Below are 14,182 nucleotides of genomic sequence, written 5' to 3' on the forward strand. Positions count from 1 at the left end.
GAATTATCATTATTTCAAATCGACGAAAATATCTTTCACCTTAAACTAGACGGAAGCTCTCTAAATTCTTTGAAAAATTTTTTCTCTTTTTACGGGAAATTCGCTTTTAAACGTTAAAATTAGAAAACCACAGTATAATATTAATAAATATGATTTTTCTGCTTCCTGTAACACTTATTCTGTATTTACAGCATATAATACAGTTCAACAAATGAAGAGCTTAATACTACGTTTTCGAATTATTTTTCAAAATGTTTATCATATTTATACATCGCTTCTTTTATATATAACAGCATGTGTATGTATAATTAGTGAATATCGAATTTACAATACAAATTGGTTCTGATTGTAAAACATTTTTGCAAATTATATTTTTTCTCATATATTATTGAAATAGATTGAAATGCTCAATGGATTAATGTTTCAATAATACTAGCCGACTTCGGCAACTAGACGTTTTGCAGCTTTAGGCGATACATAACATGAGACCCTTTTTTAAAAAAACTACATGTTTTAATATCATATTTCAACACATTTTTAATTTAACTTGAGACTAATGATTTATTTTATGGCAATTTCTTATTTTAATAACTTGATTTAATAATTTGATTTTATTTTTGCTTATTTATAATAACATACTGATTGTACGGCATCTATGTTTATGCACATTATTACATAAAGAGAAGCTTGGTATTTCGGGCCTCTTGGTCTTTAAAAACTTATCAAGTCAATTCTCAAAAGTCATCCAACGACTGCCTTAAAATATTGTGAAAAAAAGAAAAAAAGCAATGAATTAAAAAAATCGTTCTATTACAGGACTCCAAAATACTCTAACATTATATGTAATTGTCTTGGCTGGTTCGTGAGTGCTTTGAATAAATAGGCAAATAGAAAACTTAACAACAAATTTATTGCAGAATCGTTTGAGTTACTCTGCTCAGTAACTCCTTCTCCAAGAGCCAACATTCGAATGACATCACTCTTTTAATTACACTCTCGCTAGTTGTCTAGCGCCATCTATGAACGTTTATTTCCTAACGCTTCAACATCCAATCACTACAGAAATGAAATGGCGGATAAAATAACAAAACTGCCTCGGAATTTTCAAAACAAATTAAATAGATTGTACCAGAATATATTATAAAATTTTTAAAGGAAAAGCATCTCGAAAAAACAACTAATGATTAATCGAAATAATAAATACCATAACTCAATTGGTAACTTTATAGATACTATTGAAATTTCAAAGTGGTCTGGAAACAAAAACGAAGATAATCTCATCATTCGAATCTTATGCATCAAATTACCAGTGGATTGCTCACACAAATTTAATCTATATCCAATATGTATTAAATGCAATGCCCAGAATGACCTGGATCACATTCTGCTCCTCTCTTTTTTCGTTTAAATCAATTTATTTTCGTAGAACAATCATTCCAAAAAATTAAAGATTGCAATTTAATAATTTTGTCATTTAAATTTGTCTATCTAGAGTTTTAAATAAATATACGGTTTTGAAAGTTTGAGTAGACAAAAAGGACTCTGAGACTTATGTTGTCTAAAGGTCCCCAGAAGGATTAATCAGGCATGCTTGTTCATAATTAAACAGCCAGGGAAAATCAATGATCTGAGCGAGCAAGCTGGTTGCTAATGATGGCTACTTCATCACTGAATTAATAATAAAATTATGTTTTTATATAACACAGTACCTTTCCAAATCTCATTCTGATATTAAAACGGCTGAGCGACGTTGGGTATCTTCCTAGCTAACGATATATGTAACATAGACAGTTATCAAAATTCCATATATTAATTCATTTTCGTTGTAAATTTGATAGAGTTGGTGTATAAAGTAAGAACCAATAAAAAACAAACCCACATTTATTACAAAAAGTAAAAAAATATAATTTATTCATCATAAAAATTACAATAGACAACACCAGTTACAAAAATTTAAGGACATCCAACAACTGATATATCTGAGAAACAAAACAAGTAAACAATTCTTAAGAAACATTAAATTATCAAATAAATAAAATGACGCAACAAATAAATAAGCACAATAGTATTGCATAGACAAAAATATATCATATTCCAAAACCATTTTGGCAGTGATACTATACTTAACTTAGTAACATATAATTCGGTTTGGACACAGTTATGGAATTGGCTTCAATTTTATGTTATAAGCTTCGGGCTCTACGTTGAGACACTATATCTCGTAGTACAAATTCAGGAAAACTATAACCTGCTGTACAACAGACTATTTATATAAACGAATAAATAAGTTCGGGTTAAATGCAAGATTACAATTGCTTCTGCGTGTTTAACAAAAAAAAAAAAAAAAAAGTTATCTTGAAATATCCCCGAAAGCAGGGAATAATGAATACGTAGATGGAATGTTATTATATAATTAAGCGAGATTTCGCTTTCGTGAGGTGTAAAATAATGTTGTGGGTTCTAGTTATCTGACTACAATGGCAAGGCGCACTTCTGAAGGAAGAAACGGATCTTAAGACCCACGACTCACTTTTTCACCACTTGTTGGCGCCGCAATTATTATTTAATTAACTTTCAAAGCTTTAGCAGAGAGCAATAACTTCTATTTAGTAATCTCTTCTATTTAGTAATCTCACAAAGTGCATTACTTTTAAGTTTTCTTTTTTGCCAAGAGCAAGCATTGCAATAATTAAATAGCAGAAAAAGTTTAGTTTAGTTTAGTTATATTAACGTTCCGTTTTAAAGCAACACTAGTGTTATTTTGAAACGAGCCTCGTAATTTCGAACCGCGCGCGAGAACGATACCTGAGCTGCCACTCTTCTCCCTTCTTCAAACTTCCACACCACACTAACAGAAGTACATTTGATGGATTTAATGTGCATCACACCCGCTTACATGACCGTTCTTCGGTGGAATCGGGTCTGGAACCCTCGGATCCCCACGACGAGACCTTACACCCAGGCCACCACGGCTCTAAACAGTGGGAAGGGGGGGGGGAGTGACTTCTTTGAAAGATCCTGCTTTAGATCTTCCCGAGTCTAAAAGAACGATCTTTGGAAGTATATCTATTGATTAACAAATTTGTCATTCTGTTAACATAAATCAATCAGTAAGATTAAATAGGTAAAATTTGATAAGCGCTCTGTACACCAAAATTATAGTTTTTCATCAAATTTTGAATGAAATCTATCAAAAGGATGCCTGTCCATCTATGCACAAATGAGTAAACTAAAAACACGGCGAACTAGATGGATGAAATTTGGCACAGAGTTTTATCGCCAGACTAGATCAAATATTGAACCAAATCGGACAATGGGAGTCAGAAATAAATACTCGGATCTCTGCAAAGTTGCAGTCCAACCTCATGTCACCAATACTGACCAATATCTCTAAAAAAAAAGTATGTGTATTTTTATCTTAAACAATTAAATTTGGATGTTGTTAGGTTGCCGAAAACTAATAAAGGTCTCAGCCCTGGAGGGTAGTGATTTGTCTTCTACTTCATATTCACGACATTGCTTAAATAACATTAAGGTTATAGTTGCAGCGGCATAGAGTGGCGTTATTATTATTATATTACGAAGTTAAACATAAAATGCATTAGAATGCGTAAACATACGAGCTGAGAAGTCTTGTAATGGCTCTGCTATAACCTATTCAGCATTCCAAATTCATGCTGAATAGGTTATAGCAACGCCGTGTCTTAATAACGCAGCTATAACATGAAGACATGTCTATGGCAATGCTTTTCAGTACAATTTAAATTGTGCCTTATTGAATTAATTTTTGAATACTTAATACACAGCAATATAAATAATACATAGATTACTGATTTAATATAAATAAAATTAGCAAATAAACTACAACCAAGCAATAACTAATTTTTAATTAATTTTAATTAAAAATAAATTTTAAAAGTAATGCTCTCGATTCTCTGCTTCTCATTCCTTGCTTTTGTTTACTAAGAATTTTTCCACTTCAATTAAACAAACAACAACAAAACACGAAACTGTATCGTTAAGATAAATAAGTCTGCCGATATGAGTTAAAATTTAACACAATCATTTTTTTAAATTTCCTTTGATTATTCATTCAAATTTTTTACTTTTTATTTATTTTCAAATTTTGCCTCGCCATAAAAATTTCTACAGCGAAAAAAACGCTTTAAGTGTCGCTTCTAATATCTTTGGAAGAGATGACGATACAGTCAAAAACTAGCATCCTTTTAACTTTCTCAAATACGTAGTATAGAGAAAGTATAGTAATAGTCAAAAAATTCGAAATCGTGATTTTGACGACTGTCCACATTTTAGACTTAAGGAAGTCTAAAAACATTTTTGATAATACCCGTTTGTCAGTCTGAGACAAAGATAATTCAAAAATGCTCAGAGCTAAACGGATGAAATTTGCTACATGGGCTTCAACCAAATTTGAAGATTTTTATCAAATTTTGAGCTAAATCTATTCGGGGGGGGGATCTGTAAACCGGCTGTTCGAATATAAGTTAGCACGATAAATACAAAAAGAAGAGAGCTAAATAGATAAGATTTGGTACACAGATTTAACATCTATAGTGTAGTATTAACACCTGTCAAATTTTGAGTGAAAGGGTTGGGGGGCACAGACAGACAACAAGGGGTTGTCTGTCTGCGCTTTGAGAAACAAGTAAACACAATAACTCAGAACCGTTATGATTTAAATATATCAAATTTAGTAATGAATTTTGTGACTACAAGCGTAGTTTTGTGTCAGTTTTGATTCCATCGGTAGAGTAAATCCCTCTAAAATAGAAATTCGATTTTTGGATACTATTTATCGCATGCCAGGAATTAATCGCCAAATAACTCGCCAAGGATCACACGACAGATTCAGTAAAATGCTACATTCACGACGGAAGTTAATACTTCATAACTATTGTACGTCGGTGCCATACAATGCGTTCTCTGACATGACAAGTTTATTAAAGAGTATGAGAAAAAGGTTTAGAGAGACCTCTCTTGCTGGTTTCTTCCTAACAACAAATACGCTATTATTACGCATGCGTAGTAACAGAGATCGTTATTGCTCAAAATCGCTGTACTCTTCCAAAAAAAAAAACAAAAAAAAAACATGTTCTTTCTACCAAGTCAAATTCGCCATTTAAAGCAAGTTTATCCTGAAAATCTAAAACTCTAATTGTTGATAAATTAAGATATCAGATGCAAAATTAAATAAATTAGCCATTATATTTATGGATGTTGTAATGCTTATGAGCGGACTGCCGCTATATTGAGATCATTGCCAATTGCATAACTGTGTCCAATTAACAGTAATGAATATATTTCAAACACCACTTTTATCTTTAATATAAAGCTCCATTAAAAACAAATAAATGTATTACAAAAGCAACCAAACAAATCAGAATATTCAGGACAACATCAAACTTAATACTGAGAAATATTCGTAAAAACTTTTTCACAGGTTTTACTAATCACATTAAAGTTTTAAACAATTTTTGATTGTAATTGAAAAAAATAAATTCAAAAAATAAATCATGTTATAAAGTAAGAAAGATAAAAAATCAGATCTATCATTTGAATGATAATAAAAACTTAACAATATCACTTTAAATCGCTTTGTATAATGTTTATAGTTTGAGTTCATTCAAAATATGAATCCAGATATTTTATATGCTATGTGCTTTTTGAGAGAAAGCCATTAAATAAGTCACAAAAGATAATTTTAAAAATAACTTACAATAAAAATCACTTCAAAATGATTTTTATTTCTTAACATAATTTCCCACAACTTATCCCAAAATTTTATCAGTGCCTTAGAATCAGCTATATAATATCCATTGTATAGCTGTTTCGGCCATATTAGAACTTCATGTTGAACCTCTTTATTGTATGTAAATTGTTTTCCTACAAGATTCTTTTTAAGTAAAGAAAAACAACACAAAAGAGACGAAAACCACTTGGAATTTGAACTTATTCGGACCTATTTTTGCAGGAATAATCATTCAAATATTTGGAATGTCTTCTGTTTTAAGCAAACTGCACCTTCTTATAAGCATTACCGCTATTTTGAAATTGAATTATGCTAAGTCAATATAAAACGAATATTTTATTTATATATAAAATATTTTTAGTCAATATAAAACGAATATTTTATTTATATATAAAATATTTTTAGTCAATATAAAACGAATTTTATGAAATGAATAAAAATGTCATTTATTAACATTTTTAGAAAGTACTTGTTACACTTATCTGTCATATCAATTTGTAATTTAATGACTTTCTCTGAAAATTTTAAAATATTATATATATATATATATATATATATATATATATATATATATATATATATTATAATTATATGATTAAAAACCATATATCAGTTCCATGAATAACTGAAATTATGAATATGTATCAAAATTATTGATATGGCTTTAATTTGTAATAATAATTCAAAGAATACATTTACCGATATTAAAGTACATTGAGTTCTGATTAAAAAGGTGTGTTTTCATAAATTTGTAATACTTTGAAAATTTATTAAAAAACAACAGATGGTTATAAAAAAAAAATACGGTTTACATGACTGGCATCCGAAAATGACGCCATTTATATTACAAAAAAAATGTAGTTCAAAAAATTACCAATAAAAGATGGTGAATCGAAATTTAAATAAAATTTTTAAGAAAACAGGCTTTTATTAAAGTACCTAGATTCACATGGATTTGTTAATTCAATATCAAATCTAAGTTTGCCTTCAGTAATATTCGCGAATAATGATGACTAACCTCAAGTTACGAGTTTCGGATACTTTTTTAATAAGATCGAATGATGAAATCAACGTTGTAAGTATCAGTGGCCTCTATGATCACCAACCCTTAACCCAGTAGAATTTTAGTTGCAGGATTATTTAAAGTGGCTTGTGCATCAGTCCTCCTTTGCTACACTGAAGGAATTCAAAAATGCCATTTGTGGAATGCACTCTGATGTCACGTGATATGGTTTGTCATTATATGTAGTTAAGGTTTTATTTTTGTCATTATATGTAGTTAAGGTCTTGCTGAACAATTATTATTGAAATAAATCAATATAGCACTAAGTTGTTCTGTTATTATCTTCTAGCATCTTTTTTGGTACATGTTTTGATTTTTTTAATCATCATTTTCTGAGCCTTTTAATGCAAACCTCACTCATTTATGAACATTTGCTATTAAAATCTAGTTTAAGGTACCCTTATACCTCGCCAAAGATGCCAAGACAGCTGACCAGAGAAATAATACTGTTAAAACCGTTATTGCCAACCGTCTCGAATCTTGACCTTGGCATTGTTGGCATCCTTGGCGAAGTGAAGGGGCACTAAAACTAAATTTCAATCACATTTGCTTCACCTTTAATAAATTTTTGTAATTTTAATTATTTTTTAACTTATTTCAGGTGCATCCTGTACACTACTTTTGAAATTGATAAATGACTTAAGTACCAAGAAGCTGTCTTGTTTTAGGAAGCTTTATCACCATTCCATCCATTTCTGGGATTATGTCAACACAACATCCAAGACGTGAACTAAAAAATAAATAATAATAATAAATTCAGACAAAATACAAACACACATAATTGAAGAAAATCTACATTGCCATTATTTATCATTTTAATCCAGAATTCTACTGTCTTACATATTATTTATTTTACACATTATTTTTTAAGCTAAATAAGGACTTGCTTTTAAATGACAATATATAGCAAACAATACATCATTTTTTTGTAATGATTTATTATTATATGATGCTAAATAAGATTAAAAATGAAAAGAACATTTTGCTAACACCAATTCAGGTACTGACTACTTTATAAATGTTAATGATGATAAAAAAATATTTAATTTGAAAATTATAATTTCATTAAAATCGTCGATAAGTGAAACATGAAATATTTCTTATTCTGTATTTATGATATACATTTTTTTAAAAATCAAAAACACATCTTTTAACATCATTCTGATTAAAACGAAAATTTATAGAAGAATCTGTATTTCAACCTAAATGTTCTAACATTCATTATCTCACACTGCATTTATGCTTCATTCTCAATAATTAACCAAAGCAGCCAAATATATATAAACGATTCATTATCATCAACAATTATAACAGCTTGTCAAAATCTGCTTCTAATTTGAAGCAGATAAATAAACAAATCATAAGAATAGGCTTCCTTTTCTGTACGTATAGCATATAAATGTTCATATTATTATGTATAAGTTATTTCCTGCATAGATATTTGTACCTGTTAATTTTTATTTATGAATGAATGCATTCTCTTTACTATATAAGGCATTATTATTTTACATTAGGTCAATTAAGAATCCTATTTGGCTAATCCATACTGATAGACCCTTACAATACAAAGTCATAAACTATAACCATTATATAAAACACATTTATTTCCACAAATATATTACATTACTTATGATGCTCCCTTCAAGATAAAATTCATTCTGAGAAAAATGTCATTATATTCAGAAGAAAATCAATAATTATAAAAATGTTGAAAGCAATTATTAATTTTGCACTAGAAAATTAATAATGATGGTATTATAAATTGGTTAAATTTGAAACATAAGGATATTTAGAGAAGAATGAGATATAATTTTTACAAAACTGTTTTGGTATATCAAATTTTTTTGAAATTTAATATATATTAAAGGGGGGAAAAAACTTATAAAACTGTCCAATCTTCAAAAATTTAGTAATTTTTTGCATTTCTAACAAGATGGATAAAAAATGTAGTGGCTGGTTTAAAAATATTAACTCCAGAGACATAAATTAATCATTGTAATGTGAAGCAAATATAAAATATTGGCATGCAAATGCTTGTAATTTAAAAAGGATGGTTAGATATATATAATGAAACCATATGTCCAATTACTTTAAATCAATATTTTTTTATATAAGTTGCTATATTAGCAGCTTTCTCATTCCTTGCTTTTCTGCCACATAATACCATTATTTTAAAATTATTGAATCATAATTTTATAATAATGGTATATTATACTGTAATTTTGACTATATTAGTAAAAAAATTAAATAAGAAACTACTGTGAGAGATCACAGAAACACTGAAATTTATAATGTGTGACTAGATAAAAACTGTCTTTTTACAAAAACTTTTCAAAGAATGTGTGTTTCTTGCCATTCATAACTACATATTATTACCAAAGAAAACATAATATTTTTATCTTCTAGAAATGGTCACTTCCATTTATTTTTTCCTCATATAACTTGGAGATTCCGTGATTTGAAAATCGCTCATTTTTTAACCACACCTGACATTAAGTATTATTTATTGATACAGTAACAAGGCTTTTATTTGAATAGTAATTTGAAAGAAAAGTTTCATAATCAACTGTAAACCAAATTTTATTTTTTAAAAACTTTTCAAAAAAGTAAATCAAACTGTAAAAATCCAGTCATTAGGTTTATAAAAAAACTCATCAAGAAAAGGTAAATCAAACAGTAAAAATCAAGTAATCAAACTTAGAAAAAAATTAACAATATGTTAAAAAGAAAAATTGAAAGATTTTTGCTTTGTAGCAGCAGCATAAAAATATAGGAAATTGATAAAATATTACACAAATTTCAGTTTAAAAGTAAGAATTCCAAAAGGGCTTTTGATGAATATTTTAAATATCTTGAAAAAATGCCAAACTTTAGAAATCCAATTTCCATCATATGAAAATTTTTCTATGCATGCTTTTATTAAACAAACTGTAGAAATAAGCATGAAAGTTCAGGTGACATTCACCATGAACATTCTTGAAAGAAATATTCACATTTTTACAGAAAGTCAGTTTTATAAACAGTAACAAGATTTTAAATTCTTATAAGGAATATTCATTTTTGTGAAATTATTAATCTAATTAATGCAACCAGGACAGTAATTTGTACTGGTTTAATATTTTTCATATTTAAACAAATTATTGGTAAAAAAAATGAGGGATTTTTTAAAACTAATTTTAAGACTATTTGTAAATAATATTCCAAAATATTCCAAAAAAAATTCCACAAAAAAATATTCCAAAACAGTTATCAATCAGAAAAGAACTACACACGGAAGTATTTAAGGTTAAATGCATTTACAAATTATACCATTGAAAGCACACAGAATTACACAATGCAAATTAAGAATTAAAGTTTTGTTATAAGTTTAAAAAGTATCTGAAAGGTGTATCACTAATTATTATAAGAATTATGAATATCTTTGATTCTTATTTAGTTGCTAAATTATGGTACAAATCACCAAATTCTAGGGGTCTTAGTGCAATTTGAACAGAATCTTTATTATTGCCAAATTGAAATACTGGCATTATTCTGTTTTGGCATCATTATTCATCACTAAGTTCAAAAGAATTTGGTACAAATTGCAAAATTTTAAGGACAAATTATTATAGATTGACAATACATTATTGCTGAGTTTGGCAATTTTAAACAAGAATTGAGAGAATCTAGTGACTTTAATGTTTAGTATTGGCACCGAAATGGAAAAGGTCAATATTTTAGTTCTGGTGTCAATTGGTGTTCAGATAAAATATAAATGTCCTTATCAATCATAATCAAATTAGTGTGAAATTATCTTACGTATCAGTTCGGAAATCAGCATCACCTGCAGGATACAGATTGGCTATGTCATCTAACACATCCATCTCAGATTCATCCTCCTTTTTAAATTTGCTAATTGTATTGAAATCCTCTTTTGTAAAAATCACATGGCATGTTGAGCAAGCCATTGTACCTTTGCATACACCTATTAAAAATATCATGATAGAAAAAAAAAATGTATTAACAATACTGAAGAATTAAAAATTATAAAATATTATTAAGTCACAACTAAATATAGTTTTAAGATTGACATATATGTAACACTAAATTTACATAGCATTCAAATAGGACACCTCCTATTTAAAATAACTCAATGAATATGGAAGAACTTCCATTAATTCTATACTTAAATTCTAGTAAATATAATCAATAAAGGTAAATACTAAAATGCAAGAAAATTCAAAGTATTTAAGATATAAGAATTTGTTTTCCCCTTAGTTCTAATTAATTTCAACATTTTTTTAAATCTTAAGAGTTTAGCTGCATGAAATCTTGTATAATTTGCAATATAAAAATTGAGAAGTAAACAGTATTAATAAAAAACATTTATTTTATAGACAAAAGTAAATAATAGTATTTCTTTTAGAATAAGCACCATAATTTTTAATTACATAATATTATATTGTTAATTTCTTTTCTGATAAACAACCCAAGAAGCTAGTTGATAACTGTAAGTCTAACAGAATGCTTCATATAGCATTTTTTTAATCATTGAAATTATTTTGTATTTAATGAGGAAAATAATTTTTCAACTAAGGAATTGTAGCCAACATAGAATTTTCATTATTTAGGATAGAGAATGAAAATCATTTTTCAGGCAATAACTTCTAAGGAATCACAGCTGTAAAAAGACTTTCAACACAAAAATTATTAATTATGATGAATTACATATATCATCAATCATATAAAAATTATGGAGAAAAAATATTTTCAAATTTCAAGCAATTTTATCCTTTTAATATTGGATCCCCCTTACACCAAATTTTCACCCACATGACAACATAATCTGCAACAATTCAAATCAAATATATTCTAATCATTATATTCATAGAATAATATGAGAAAGTAATACATGCATAAATAAAATTTTGAACAATGAGAGAGTTATGAAAACTATCACAATAGGTAATGTTCTTGCAAGGAATTTTCTTAAAAGCCTCTTAGCAATAAACAAACAAACAAAAAATTCTGGGATACTAAATGAAAAAAAAAAAGTATTGCCTTTTTTTGTCTGTCTATAAATATATTTATAAGCTATAATGAGTCTCATATATTAATTATGTGGAATTTCATAGATGGTAGTAGACATTATAAACTCAGTTTTGTTACTTAGATTAATCCAGTACCAAATTCTGGAAAGTCTGGATCATCAAAAAGAGCATCATAAAGTGTTTTCCCAATTTCTCCTTTTCTTTTTACATGAGTACCATCAGTTTTTTCTAAAATAATAGTTATCCTGAAAAATACAAATTATAATCACTTATCATATAAATATTTATAGTTTTTGCATTAATATTTCGTCTAAGCTTAAACATGTTTAAATTTTATTTCTTTAAAAAGAAAAAATACAAAATAGACTAGTTTAAAAAAAGATTTTGGAGAAGTATTACATTTAAATCTTAAATGGTATATCAAAAACAAAACACAAATTATTAAACTAAGTGCAGTAAAATGCAAATAAAGCAGTTTTGCAGCTTTTGTAGAAATGAAGCATCAGTGGCATTGTAAAGACTAACAGTGCTCAGGCATTTATTTACCTCTCCACTTATGGTCTTCTTTGTCAACTTCTGACTTTAAAAATGGATATAGTCTATAGCGACATCCTATAAATATTTCTAAAATATTTATATAATTTTACTAAATATTTACTAAAATATTTTAATAATTTTAATTATAATTTTCTAAAATTTTAATAATATTTTTAAAATATAATAATGATTATTTTAATATTAAGGTTTCCTTTGCATTTTTATTCATAGAAGAATTAAGCTAATAATACTTAAATCATATGGATGAATAGTTTATCTTTATGAACAATATTGAATTTTCTTTAACAAAATGCAGTTTTTATTTTAAATATATTTTAAGGAAATAAATAATACTAAAAATTATTTCATTTTGAAGTCAGAAACAATTTTATAAATACGATTAAAGTATTCAATTATTTTATTAAAACTATCATGTTAAAGCAGAAAACAATACATAAAAATAATAAGAGCAATGATAAAGCTTACCAAAAGAATTTAATCTACAATTCCTTTTATTATATTTTTTGAAGTTATTATTTTTATATCTCTTTTTAAAAACTCAAAAAAAATTTAAGCATAAATTTTTAAGTGTTATTTTAATAGAAAGCAAAAACGTGAGAATATAATACACAAGAGGAAAATGATATAGTTATGAAAAATCATGTATTCAAATATTATTTCTTTACTTCATTTAATTGAAATTCTATAGTATAACATCATTTATTCTTAACAAAACAGACATAAAAGAGATTAAAATCATGACTTCATATGCACTTCACAACACAAATACTTTTATTGAATTTCACAACTGATTGATTCTGGTCACATTTATGTTTCAAATTCATAAAAAAAAACTTGGAAATCATCATATTGAAATACAAAATATAAGTGATGTTTCCAACTACAATGGAAAATATGCAAAAATTTATTCTTTTTATTTTTACAATAACAGAACTAAGTTCCATTGAAAACAGGAGATAAAAAATATTTGGTAAAATTACTGACATGGCTCTTATCGTTTCTGATGTCTGTGATAACCACTCCAGTTGTACCTTTAGTTATTTTTTAACAACAACATTATTTCTTGTAATATTATTATTACACTAAAGAAAAATTGTAAATTAATGAAAATATGCTTATATAACTAATTTAAGGAAAAATCAAGTAAGTATATAGTAGGAATAAATTAAAAATCCATAAATATATGTAACATAGCTGAAAAAATATTTCCTAATTTTTAACTAAAATTTCATGAATAATTAAAATAATCAAAAAACTATAATTAAAAAATATTTCTGTATGGTTTCATAACTTTTTATTAAAAAAAATAATCTCGTAAAAGCTTGAAAAAAAAGTCTATAGGGAAAAATTCAGTTTATATTAATTTGCACTTAGAGCAAAATTTGGTTATAAATTACTGTTAAAAATTTATGGCAATGAATTTGGACATCGAACTGGAAAACAAATATTAAACTTACCATTTCTTTCTCTCGCAATAATACCTCCAATGTTTACTATCATAGCTAGAACGAAAATGTGTCCTTAAATTAGTATTGTTAATTCCGTTGACAACCACTGATTGTCTGTAAGAATAGCTAAAAAACCTATAAAATAAATTTTTAGATATTGCAGACAGAGACATGATTGCTCTGTCCCCAATCAATGGGTTTTACGCCTCTGAAGATTAACCTAGAAGAAACTTCTTTTAATGAAGGGCCATTTTTAAAAATACATTTAACATACAGAAGTTTTTATTTACAACTTTCAACGATCCATGTGCTT

At 27.1% G+C, this 14,182-nt stretch overlaps 1 protein-coding gene across 1 annotated transcript; it reads right to left on the reverse strand.

Moving 5' to 3' along the window:
* Positions 1 to 6,625: 6,625 nt before the first annotated feature.
* Positions 6,626 to 14,142, reverse strand: LOC129984727 (2Fe-2S ferredoxin-like). The gene is made up of 4 exons (XM_056094672.1): positions 13,879 to 14,142; positions 11,999 to 12,108; positions 10,632 to 10,797; positions 6,626 to 7,563 (listed from the first exon to the last, which is right to left on the reverse strand). The coding sequence occupies exons 1-4, from the start codon at positions 14,040 to 14,042 to the stop codon at positions 7,473 to 7,475; spliced, it is 531 nt and encodes a 176-aa protein (XP_055950647.1). The 5' UTR covers positions 14,043 to 14,142; the 3' UTR covers positions 6,626 to 7,472.
* Positions 14,143 to 14,182: the final 40 nt, after the last annotated feature.

This window comes from Argiope bruennichi, chromosome 9, assembly GCF_947563725.1.
Source record: "Argiope bruennichi chromosome 9, qqArgBrue1.1, whole genome shotgun sequence".
Taxonomy (NCBI): Eukaryota; Metazoa; Arthropoda; class Arachnida; order Araneae; family Araneidae; genus Argiope; species Argiope bruennichi.

What these genes read in the sequence shown, in the direction of transcription:
- LOC129984727 (XM_056094672.1), bottom strand. Translation starts at nt 14,042, where the DNA reads ATGTCTCTGTCTGCAATATCTAAAAATTTATTTTATAGGTTTTTTAGC. An exon ending in TATTGCGAGAGAAAGAAATG is followed by an intron (nt 12,109 to 13,878) that starts GTAAGTTTAATA and finishes TGTATTTTTCAG; the next exon opens with GATAACTATTATTTTAGAAA. An exon ending in TCCAGACTTTCCAGAATTTG is followed by an intron (nt 10,798 to 11,998) that starts GTACTGGATTAA and finishes TATTTTTAATAG; the next exon opens with GTGTATGCAAAGGTACAATG.